This window comes from Ostrea edulis, chromosome 4 (assembly GCF_947568905.1).
Source record: "Ostrea edulis chromosome 4, xbOstEdul1.1, whole genome shotgun sequence".
Lineage (NCBI taxonomy): Eukaryota > Metazoa > Mollusca > Bivalvia > Ostreida > Ostreidae > Ostrea > Ostrea edulis.
Window position 1 is genome coordinate 57626201 of NC_079167.1, and position 13265 is coordinate 57639465.

General features: G+C 34.1%; 1 protein-coding gene across 5 annotated transcripts in view; it reads right to left on the reverse strand.

Moving 5' to 3' along the window:
• LOC125669839 (erlin-2-B-like) overlaps positions 1-12971 on the reverse strand; it is a 21063-nt gene extending 8092 nt beyond the window's left edge. The window contains exons 1-11 of one of the 5 annotated variants that reach the window (XM_048904656.2): positions 12881-12960; positions 12040-12143; positions 9859-9881; positions 9629-9709; positions 7218-7264; positions 6113-6300; positions 2600-2732; positions 2123-2214; positions 1855-1944; positions 1658-1737; positions 45-218 (exon numbers count right to left, since the gene is read on the reverse strand). In XM_048904656.2, coding sequence (XP_048760613.2) covers positions 45-218; positions 1658-1737; positions 1855-1944; positions 2123-2214; positions 2600-2732; positions 6113-6300; positions 7218-7264; positions 9629-9709; positions 9859-9881; positions 12040-12127 — 996 coding nt within the window. In that variant the 5' untranslated portion in view covers positions 12128-12143; positions 12881-12960. The other 4 variants (XM_048904658.2, XM_056163137.1, XM_056163136.1 and 1 more) reach the window with 4 other exon arrangements.
• Between the last annotated feature and the right edge of the window lie 294 nt (positions 12972-13265).

The window sequence follows — 13265 nt, forward strand, 5'->3', positions numbered from 1 at the left end:
CACTGTGGGTACACAATGTATTTCTGTTTTGGATTTATACACACCTTCTTTGATTCCTTAGTGATTGTGTTGTCGTCTGAGATCTGCTCCTTAGCTGCAGCGGCTGACAGAGTGGGATCCATAAACATGTCCGGGATGTTGTTGCCAAAGTAAATCTTGGTGTTTTGAGCAATTGCCTCATACTTCATTAACTCTAAATACTCTCTAGACAATTTTCTCTGCAAATGTAGAAAGTTGGATATATTTCAGATATTAATTCCATTTAAGCATCTGGGTTTTTTTGTTTTTTTTTCATGAATAAGATTATTATATAAAAATGCATTCTTTAAAAATTACATTCAAAGTTATGAATACACAAAAATAATAGTTACAAAGGATGAGGGAGTAAAATTATATAACAATTTGTTTATTGACTTATATTTCCACCAGTGTTTGATACCCTAATCATGAATTCCCTTCTGTCAATATAGCAGTGTCTAGTCAAGAAATACGTTGTTTTCTACAGTGCATGTGTGAAAAAACTTTTCTTATTCATCAGAAATAGATTCAAAGCCATGGTTCTGTCTCATACATGTATTTGACAAAACAAGAGAAAGTAGAAGTTAAAGTTACCCTACCCAGAGGCCCATGGGCCTTAATGGTCACCCGAGTATGTACATTTGTCTGATTGATGTCCAGCAATAAACAAGATTTGCTATTACATTTTCAATGCATAATGTATATGACCAATCTAGCCCCATCCTGGTATATGAACCCTGGGGTCATTAATTTAACAATTTTGGTAAAAGGTTCAATGGCCATTACATGTATAACCATGCAAACATTTTGCCTCCTTGATCTCTAGAAGAAATCAAAAACATTTTCTAAGATATGCTGCATTTTCAATATATGACCAACTTGACCCCACCCTGTAGCATGGATCCTGAATTTCAGTTTTTGTGAAGAACTCTGACATTGCTTTTCATAATCATCCCAACACTTTGACTGCTTGATGTCCAGGAGTAAAGAAGAAGATTTTTAAAAATTACATTAATTTTGATGGTTTTGGCCACATCCCTCAGGCCCCTGAGGGCAGAGACCATGAAATTCACAAGTTTTGTTTCCCTTGACCCATACATGTTCTATACCAAAATTGGTCTTTCAAAATCACTATAATATTTTGGCCCCACCCTAGAACCAATATGAAATTTACAATTTTAGTAAAGGACTACCTGCTCCTTCTAAATATCTATTCAGTTTCAATTTATTATCAATAACATTAAAGAAGATATTATTTAAATGCTTTACACATATACACTATATATATATACAGTGTATACTAAGTTTGGCCCTGGTGATCATGAAATTCACAATTTTGGTAGACTGTTCCACGTCACGATGCATGTAGTTTTTCTTACAGATATATGGTTATAGAGAACATTTTTGAAAATTGGTCAATTTTTAGCAGTTTTTGCCCTGCTTTTGAAAAGAATTGGAAGGATACTTTTTAAGATGAAGTTAAAAATGTTTAATTGTTAATGCAAGACGGATGATGGACGACTGACAACGACGGACATTGACCAATTGCAATAGGTCATCTGACTTTACTCAGGTGACCTAATAAGGCTGGCATTAAAGTGAATATAAATTACAAGTAAGAAATGGAATTTTTACATACAGTATTAGCTTCAATTTCCTTTTGGACTTTATAAAATTGTGCATCTGCTTTTGCCTTCTCCTTTGCAACATGGGTATCATCTAAATGCAAAATAAATATATAGATGTATAATCAAGCCTTTAATACATTTAGATAAAACAAAATTCTCATCAGTGTAAAAACATGCTTTTCCATTAGAGCTAATTCAAATACTATACCTTCAATTTGAGAAATTCTCTTTTGTGATTCCTTTTCAGTAATTTTCTGCTCCCATTCTATTTTGGATACTTGGGCCTTCTTCTCTGCCTCTGTAAATAGTTTCATACAATAAATTCATGTGTTCTTTCTTCAAACTTTTAAGGCTATTTCATATTGAATCAAATGTCTTGGAAAATTTTACTGGCGCAACATTTAAATTGTTATTAACAATAATAATCTGTTTGAAGAGGACCAGAGCAGCTTGAATCATATTATTTCATGTCTGACCTATAACAGCCTTCTTCCTCTCTGTTTCAGCCTCTTTCTCAATAACCTTCTGTTTCTGTATAGAAATTAGAAGCTTGGTTTTCTCTGCTTCCCTATTTTACAAAGATAAATTAATAAACACAGAATATGAAGACTCGTCATTGAATAGAACTAAAAAAAAAAAGGTCCAAAAAAAACAAAACATAAGTAAATATTTTTCGTCAATTTATAATTCAATATGGTGGTCATTATGAACCACTACACCTTAATGTTAATACTATTTCTTTAAATTGATGAATGGTAGGTTGGAAACAATGAAAATGACATCACATGTTAAAAAGTAAATCAACACATAAATGCATGTATTATCATGATAATCAAGACTTCCATAAGCAGCTTATAAATTTCGTAATTAAGACCCCTCCCATATCCGTAATAATTAGTCACTCATGGCAACATGGAATATTAATCAGTACAGTAATATCTCTGGAAGCTTACATGGCTTCATAATTCTTCCTGATTACTTCTGGAATCTTTGGTTTTGTTACTCTCACTGCCTGCACATGGAGGCCAGGGGCCATTTCTGTTAGGTCTTTCTGTAGGGCTGTCCTAAGGTTCTCGTCTATCTGATCTGTTTCAATACAGATTACAAATATAAAGTATATATTATGATTTCATATAATTTTATCTAACGAGTTCAATGGAAGCATATTATGGTAAGCATATTTGTGAAAATTTTCAAGCAAATATCATTGAGTTAGATGAAAAAATTCTTAAAATATGACACAGTATGAAATGTTCTATCTATCTCATAAATGTATATTACAATTCTAACTTATTCACTTTTAATAACCACACCACTATGCCCCACTATATTGCCAAGAAATTGTTTGTTTTAAAGATTTTCAAGTAAGACTGATAGTAATTAATGAAAGATATATATTCTGTATTTTTTCAAATTCACAAAAAATATTATACATACTGTAATAATAAAAATGATACATGTAGATTAAAATTTCTGATGGATATGAAATATTGGTCTAAAATTTATTTGCTCTGTAACTAAATAACCTCTCTCATAATTCAATTTACAACTTTATTTCTCCTTCTGTGGAGAGGATATCCCCTCGATAACCTCAATTCTGAGAATACTTCTGACGACCCTGACATGCTTCCATCAAACTTCATGTAAGCGTGTACTATGACATCACAATCATAGGTCATATGTTTTACCTAAGGTGCGGTACACAGATTATTTTGATTGATATTACCAAAGAGAAAATGATCCAACATTTTAATAATGGCATTTCAAGGTACCTGTTTTAAACACAGAGGTATACTAAAATTTTGGTACAGTTTAAACACTAAAACGGAAAGCTATTCCAAACAAGCAGTGACCTGGGATGAAAATCAAATGCAAAACAGAAATACAGTCAAACTTGTTTATTATGACCAGATACACACCTACTATCAATACACCAAGGATCTAACAACTTCCCATTAGAGGTCATCTCAGATTGAACTTTTGCATTAACCAATCAACGATTGCCTTCAAAATCTTTGTTGCTAGTACCCTGGGGCGATAGTCTGGACCCCTTCCCACAATTCCATTCACACTCAATGTAGAGAGTGAGCAAACGGAATTGTGGGAAGGGGACCAGAGTACCTCAGGCAACAGCATGTTAGTGTTTTTGCAGCTAATGCGCATGCTTGGGAGTTATATGGAACAGTAGTCTCGAATTTTATTTTACAGTTAAATCCCTGATGATGAATTTTTTTTACACAAGTAATAAAAATGTGTTCAAACAATTTACAGGTTTTTCAACTGATTTTCATTTTGCAAGCTAATTATATAATACACAGGTTCCACATATTGATATTGTCACATGTAGTCAGGTTCTTGCCCCTGCCACTCGATGATCAGACTGAACTCATTTTGTGGTCCCGAAAACGAGTGATCAATTAGTGGTGGGGCGGGAACCAGACTATGTTACAAGTAACCTGAAATTTCTTCATTTGTTTTACATGATGAAATCATTGATAAAGCTTACACTTGTAATGTTTTAAATGCAATGCTGGGCATTCGGAATTTCGACCAGTGTGACACTAAGAACCAAGTCAAAGATTTAACACGCCGTTTTGGGAAAAATACATAATATTCACTCTCATTGATAGTTTCACCCAGGTGCTTGGCTCTGCTGGTCATATTCAAGACCTGGTTGTGGATAATGTAGTTTCCCTGGATGATTTTTCTTTTCCATATAATGCGAATGACCTCGCGTTATTAGACTAAGGGTTAAATGCCATTGACCAATTTTCACTATCCCGACTTCTTAAACTATTACTTATTTATGGAATATTTTATTTTTCTATCACATATTGTAATGCAAACCAACTGATAAATTAAATTCCCAAACATTTATACTTGCAGAAATTAAAGCTCTTTAAAAAATCTATAAATTTTACAAGTAAAGTAATTCAAATTAGAAATTTTATAATTATCAAACATACTTGCAAAGTAGAAAATAGATATGGTGCTAGCTCTCTAATCTTTTTTAAAAGATAAGTTTGTATAAAGTTAAATCATTCCGAGTATATACCATCACACCGAAGATTTTCAAGGCGATCGCTGATTGGTTAATGCGCATGTTCAATCTGAGAGGACCTATAATGGGGAGTTGTTGGATCCTTGTGTAGCGATAGAAGGTGAGCATATAAAAGGATCTAATTTTAATTAGATTGCTAAGGGCGTGGTTAGAACGGTGTGCACATTTCAATGGACAAGGCTTGATCATGTATGAAACGCTTCTTGCACAAAACGGTGTGCACAGAACGCTGAACGGTTTGCACGGATGAACGGTTTGCAAGGAACGATGAACGATTTGCACAGGACAAAACGAAACACTTTGGAGGTGTAGTAGCACACTTCAGGATCTGTATATAGGGTGTTGTTACTATGAAGTGTTTGTTTTGTGACATTGATTAGCAAACATTGCAAAAATGCCAGGAGTTGTAGAACTTTGCTTATTGTAGTATCAGTAATCACAATTTTCCTCTCCAAAAGCCTGTCTTTTATCTAAACAATCATGCTCACTTTGTTTTTCACCAATGCAATTTTGAACAGCTTACATTACCCTTACACTGGAATTTGGGGGCATGCTTATTGATGCGGTTCTAAACTTCACATTAACAAACATTAAACAGCGTATTGGAGAGCTTACGGTATCCAATTCTTGATTATGCAGAGTTTTAACAGGCTGTATTATATCTATGATGAAAACAAGGTTTAGTTTCTTTGATTTTATGAAGAACACTTTTGAAATGTACATTTCATCAAATTGTAAGGATGAGGAAGGGGGGTAGTTACAGGGAGGCAGTCGGAAAAGAAGCTGACCTCAATTATTTGAAAATTCTTGACAATCAAAATAAAAAATAATAAAAGCTCTAATCATGAAAAACCATGCTCTTCTTTATTGAAATAGATACAGTTTAAACTAAACTAAATCCATAAGTCCCCATTAATTCAGTTGTTGAAACCAAGTTTTACTGTAGTTTTCATATTATGAACTATATTAAGGCTACTACACAATATGCAGACATTAATAAAATGATGAAATAAAAATTAGGAGAGGGTGCTCTAAGAATTAGTGCCCAATCCTTTTGTCTTCAATATCTTGACAATAAAATATGTTCAATTCAATAAATATGAATTGCAATACAATGTTTCTTTTGATTTGAACATATTTTATTCTCAAGATGTTTCAACAAAAGGATTGAGCACAAGTCCTTAAAACTTAGAACGCCCTCTCCTTTCTTTTTCATTACACTGCAACACACAGATACATAAACTTTATTGTCAAGCCCAAAAAATTGAAAATTCCTTAATATGAACAAAAATCGGTTGATTTCATCATCCAGTTGGATTAAACAAAGATGGATTTAAGAAGTAAAATCATGAGAGTTAGTGACTTTTAAAAAGGTATCTGTACGATTTTAAAAACATTAACTTACCAAACAGGTCTATGTAGACTTCCTGGAGATTGTGAACACTACAGAACTGGTTCAGTTCATGATGTATCTTGTTGTAAATCAGCGTCTTATCATAATCTGCTGTGTAATTACGGACAATGTCGTACACAATGTACGCATCCAGTTTATTCACTACCTCCACTCGATCAAAATAGATCATTACACCACCGCTGTAAAAAAAATGTTGCTAGAGTTACTTAATGTATAATATACATGTATATATATCATGTTTTCATTGCACATATTTCATCTCTATATAATTAAATATAATTGATTGATTGTGTATTGTTTAACGTCCCACTCGAAAATTTTTCACTCATATGGAGATGTCACCATTGCCGGTGAAGGGTTGCAAAATCTACGCCTATGCTTGCATGGCGCAAACAGCCTTCAAATTTTGAAGTCTCATCCGAAGGATCGCCCCATGTAGTCGCCTCTTACAACAAGCAAGGGGTACTGGGTACAGGAATAATTATGAAATATCACTTGCAATTATGTTTCCTTTTGATTTTTTTTTTACTGATGTCAAATTGAACTGTTGACTGTACAATTGGAAACAATTTGATGTAACTACTAGGGCTGAAACAATTCACCGAAATATCGATACTGTCGACAATATAAACCCTGGATTCAATGCCTCGATTTTCCGTTCAATACATTTATTACAAACTGGTTCAGTAAAATACATCAGGTTCAACCTGTAATGATTATTTTTACCTGCATGAGGGACACAATAGCATCAAATATTGATCAGACTGTTGTTTGCCTAGAGTCTTATGAAAATAATAATGAACTTTATCAGTTTAAACTACAGAGCCAAATTGCATCTTACAGTTTGGCAATTTGGAAACATTTTGCTTTTAAAATTAGGAATGTGAATCTTGGTATAAATTTTTCTTCAATGTTATCATTGGTTTCTTCAGTAAACTGCATCGTATTGAAAGTATTGAATCGTGGCATAAGTATTGCAATATGTATCGTATCGTGAAGAGGGCGTATCGTTTCAGCCCTAGTAACTACATAGGCAGAGTCAATGCATACTGTGTGTAAATATTACTGAATCACACCATCATGTAACACGTCTTACCTTGTTCCGCATGGTACATTTTTTATTTCGTCAGTCTGTAGAGTTGTCTAATTAAAAAAAAGAACAAGAGTTAAATTTATATACATAAAAAAATTTACCCTTGTTTTATTTCACCCAATCAGGGATTTTTTAGAGGGCCAAAATTCGGCCCCATTCCCAATGTTGAAAAGCAGGTGTTTTTCCCAAAATGATGCCTAAAAATTCCCAAATGATGGATGCTTTGATGAGAATATGCCACAAGAAGCCATCTAACCTCAGTGCCACTCTGTTGCAAAAAATTGTGACAGTTTTTTCTCTGCCAAAGACTGAAAATTAAAGCTTGTTTAAGCCACATTGATAATAAAATATCAAATAGTTAACTTTTTGCTTGTTTTTCTTATCTATTAGTATGAAACAAATTTCCCAATTTCAATCAAATATCGTTAATTTTCCCAAACTTGAAGGCCCTGGCCCCTGGATTCAAGGGAGAAAAAAATCCCTGCCAATCCATCCTTTTTATGAATCAAAGCGTCAAAAGTTAGCTTAGTTACACATTTCTCTAGAGTAGCCAAAAATGTCTTTGAGACAAATCTAAAAATTATTAAAAATGGTTTTCAGTGTGTCTGGGCAAAAATAACAAGAGGCCCATGGGCCACATCGCTCACCTGGGTCACCTTGGCCCATATCTGAAGACTTTCCATATATATTTGCATGTAAAACCTTGGTCCTTATTATAGCCCAAACTACCCTTTGCAAACTTGAATCTACACTATGTCAGAAAGCTTTCATGTAAATGTCAACTTCTTTGGCCCAATGGTTCTTTTAAAGCTTTTTTCTATATTTGTATGTAAAACTTTGACCCCCCCCCCCCCCCAACTTGTGGCCCCATCCAACCCCCGGAGCCCATGATTTGAACAAACTTGAATCTGTACTATGTCAGAAAGTTTTCATGTAAAAATCAGCTTTTCTGGCTCAGTTGTTCTTGAGAAGAAGATTTTTCCTATATATTTGTATGTAAAACTTTGATCCCCTGTTGTGGCCCCATCCAACCCCCGGAGCCCATGATTTGAACAAACTTCAATCTGCATTATGTCAGGAAGCTTTCATGTAAATCTCAGCTTTTCTGGCTTAGTGGTTCTTGAGAAGAAGATTTTTAAAGTTTTTCCCTATATATTTGTGTGTAAAACTTTGATCCCCCCCTTGGGGCCACATCTTATCCCCGGGGGCCATGATTTGAACAAACTTCAATCTGCACTATGTCAGAAAGTTTTCATGTAAAAATCAGCTTTCCTGGCTTAGTGGTTCTTGAGAAGAAGATTTTTAAAGTTTTTCCCTATATATTTGTGTGCAAAACTTTGATCCCCCCTTGGGGCCCCATCCTATCCCTGGGGGCCATGATTTGAACAAACTTGAATCTGCACTATGTCAGGAAGTTTTCATGTAAAAATCAGCTTTTCTGACTCAGTGGTTCTTGAGAAGAAGATTTTTAAAGTTTTTCCCTATATATTTGTATGTAAAACTTTGATCCCCCCTTGTGGCCCCATCCTACCACCAGGGGCCATGATTTGAACAAACTTGAATCTGCAATATGTCAGGAAGCTTTCAGGTAAATTTCAACTCTTCTGGCCCAGTGGTTCTTGAGAAGAAGATTTTTAAATGACCCCACCCTATTTTTGCATTTTTGTGATTATCTCCCCTTTGAGAGGGACATGGCCCTTCATTTGAACAAACTTGAAAGCCCTTCACCCAAGGATGCTTTTGGCCAAGTTAGGTTGAAATTGGCCCAGTGGTTCTGGAGAAGAAGTCGAAAATGTGAAAAGTTTACAGACAGACGGACAGACAGACGGACGGACGCCAGACAAAATGTGATCAGAATAGCTCACTTGAACCTTCGGTTCAGGTGAGCTAACAAGGGACAACAATTTTCCTGAATGCAGTATTATTATTTTGTTGCATGTACTTTAGGTTTAACCAGTTGAGAAAAATAATACAATGAAACGGTAAAGCTGTACAATGCACTTATTTAAAAGCTCTACTCAAAAATGGCTGTTGTGGCAACTTATTGACATATTTAAATACATATAGCATGTTCTGTGTCATGGATTATTGTTTTTATTACATAAAAGATCAGAAAAAGTTCATTCTACAGTTAACTGAAATGTTTCCCCCTACTTTTGACATGATCCCTGTAAAAAGCCCTCCCGGCAACATATCATTTTATTTACGAACTTAAACCATCAAAAGTTACATACTTCATAATAGTTTGAGTGGAATTTCTAAAGTTAACAATGTTAAGATAATCTCTTCCTCATAAAAGTGTTCTTAAATGATGAAAAATACTTCCCTCTTTTAAGAATATCTATTTATAAAAGAACTTTACACAAAATTTCAAGAAAATCCTTCACCTGACCAGATATTATACACTTACTCACCTGCACTGATCTGAAACTTGTTATAAATGGAACCATAAAGTGGTACCCTGGACTGCTAGTGGTAGATAATAGAGCTCCACCCTAAAATAGCACAGCATAGGATCAATAATGCAAATTCGTGTTAGAGATCATACACTAAAGTTTGTGGATCCCTTTATCCAATTTCTTTTATCCCAAAATTTGAACATCTTTTATGAAATGATAAATTTAGTACACTTAAAATGACTTACTCTGTAATACACACCAACATGACCTGCAAAATATTAAATATTTCTATTTTAAAGTTCTGGTAAATTAAAAAAAAAAATCAAAACTAAGTTAGGTCTAAAATATGATGATAACAATGATGATGATACGATGATTATTGAGTCACTTAAGTAACCCAAAAATCTTCCCAATTGTAGCCCCAAGCGAACCCAGGGTCTTGATTAGACATATACAATAAATGAAAAGAGCCTGTTTATCATTACCATATTAAAAAACTGTAGCCTTTGCTGTTTTTGAGATGATTTTTACAACAATAATACTATTTTGCACCTGGCCTATCCCTCAACCTGTCGATCAAGGTTTAAGCAATCATGAATTTCAACTAAATGAGAATGCTAGAATATTATTTTCACAAATTTTCGTCATTCAGTTCCTGAGAAGACTTTTTAAAAAAATTCTTCCATCTTGGCCTCAGGCAAAGTTTCAATCATCTGTAAGATGTCTATTAACTAGAAAACTAAAACTCAGAATTTGTGATGAACAACATTCTGGTGATATAATGTAAGGATACATTTTATGTTATCATATGATTATAGCATTGTATATACACTGTACAAGTTATTATCAGTATCTAAAACACAGAGGTTATCTCGAATCCTCTGCTAATGTCGACATAGCTGGTCCCAGTCATTTTCCCTATATAAATGATTTTAAAGACTCCTGATATCTCAAATATGTCCAATTGTCGAAGTTGATGATTATTATATGGTGGTCAGATCAGTTCAGTCACAGGTTTGATACACCAAGTAAATGATAACATACATATTGAGTAATTTATTCTTCTCTCATGAAATCACACATTTTAGCCCCATTTAATTCTTTAGAAAAATATCAAATCAACAGGGTCAAAGTAAAAGCCTATGAGCAAAATCACAAACAAAATACTGTTCAGAGTTGTTAATTCTGTTGCCTTTCTTCTCTTTTCATTGTCAAAAATCCCTGCAAACACATATTTTTACACCCATTTACGAACATATTTGAGTTGTTTTTGCCATGTGAAGATTTTTTTTAACACCACACAGTGCATAAAAGTAATCATGAATACCTTTTCTTCCATCTCTCATTGAACAGTCTGTCTACAATTTTGCTCATAGGCTTTTACTTTGTTCCTGTCTGGGGTTTTTCTTTATGTTTTTAGCCAGTCTTGTGCCTCCATGATAATATTTTAAAAGCAGCATCGTAGACATGCCGAAAATATGGCCAAGAACTCATAATCATATCAGTGAAACACTTTAAACAGTTCTTATCTGTATGAGATAAAGCATCTAAAGGATAGAATAAAAAATGTAGAGCCCAAAACCTAATCAGACATCTAGGCTGAAAAGAATAATTTGAACATCAGACCAAATCAATTTTCATCAGATTTATCCAATAGTTCAGTGCTTAAATTAGGATAGACAGTTGATGTCTTAAAGGTTTGAAGATAATGTGGTGGTCAGATGAGTTCATATTGTCAATGCCAAATAGCTCAGCTGTAGAGAGCCTGACCAGAGATTTTAGGGGCCTGGGTTTGAATCCAAGTTTGGTGTAATACGCCGGTTTCGAGATATGTCCGAGTTATTTCCCTTTGGAGAACTCTTGTACATAGTAAGGCGCAAAACAACTTCTTTACACGCGGGAGAGGGACAAATATTCATCACTGCATAGGTGAATAACAAAATAAATGATAAGTATTCAAGGAGTATTTAAATGCAATGTACTTGGATTACTTATTATATCACGCTATTTCGTTGCACCTACCTATCATATCTAGGATTTTATCTGCAAATATGGCATTGTATTTATGTTCCCACTTTAGTAAATCATTTCTTTTGACAGTATTTTTTATTTTCTACATTAAATATCTAATAAGAAGTCGGTTTTAATATATTTTATCATCTTTCTCACTGACTGTAAGATCCACTTTGTCCCACTTATGCATTTAAAGTTACACTAAATGCACCTCCTACACAGGAGAGCTATAATCTCGAAACTGGCATATTGAATTTTCTCCCTTCCTGTTACACTTGCATATACTGTATTTTCATCAATGAGGGGATCAATCATCAGAATTATTTGAGCTAAGAGGGTCAGTTAACAGACAGACACAGACTGTGATTAGAGTTAAACCTCAGTTTGTGTCTATAAGAAAATATTGTACTAACCTTCTTCTATTTTGTGGATGGAGAAATTTACAAAAAGCGCCGTGAGCCCAACGGCTATGCCCATTGCAATTACACCTGGCTGAGACATGTTTCAAATTCCGAAACTGAAAAATAGAGAAAGTAAATTCATCTGTATTTGTACACCAAAGAGTTTAAATTTCACTAACAGAGATAATTTCGAATATTACCCATGCTTATCTGAAACACAAGTTCTATAACAGTGGGTAGCAATTAGGTTTCAATTTGTTATTTCAAATTTATAATCATGACATTCTGTGATACTTTAAACCTGAATAAAATGAAATAGCAGCTGAAATATTTAAATGAGATGGATTTCCTTTGCAGTCAATTCATCATCACATGCAATTCAATTTGTAAACATTGTTTAAATATTGCAACATACCTGTTGTTTGAAAAATAAATCAAAATTTTTGAGGAAATAGAGTTATAACAATAAAATAATGAAAACATTAAACTATACTCCGTCACAGCTGCACACAATAGCACACAGAGCTACTTCTCCGCTACTGATATCCGGTATATTGCCAGTTCTTTTTACAATTGTTAGGCCTACATCTACTGCTTCAAATCAAACAGAATCTACGAAAGCCACGTATACATTTCAACAAAACAGAGTATCTGATGCATGTTGACTTAGTCCCACCACCTCAATGACGTGAAAATGTGTCACGTTTGATTGAATGAGAGCCAACTGATCAGCAATTCCTGATACACTGTACTACTAATTTAGGACGTATTTTGTCTTGTTCATAGTTAATTTAAAACGAGATTTAAGTTTGCACGTGGCTCGATCTATGGACCACATTCAACTTTCACTTACTAAAGACTGCTTGTTCGAAATAAGAACTAGAACGAACGTACACGGTACAGGATCAGGAGGCTCAACTTTCAGTTTTGACAGAGTGGATTTCGAACCCGATTTCATTACTTTATCATATTTTATTTAGGCATTGTAAAAATTAGTACCTGCGAGCCAGTAGTCTGTAATTTCATACTGGAGTAGGGTTTTACTGCCTTAGGATAAATCTATAGATTGCTGGTCCAAACTGAAGGTGGATTACATTGATTTGACAACGGGGGAAAAGGGGGGGGGGGGTATATCTTTTTTGTAATGTTATAGAAAAAACAGTGAAGAATTTTACTAAACTTGATGAACAAAAATTCATTTACATAATAATTATTATGTTCTGAAGAGCCATCTCTTC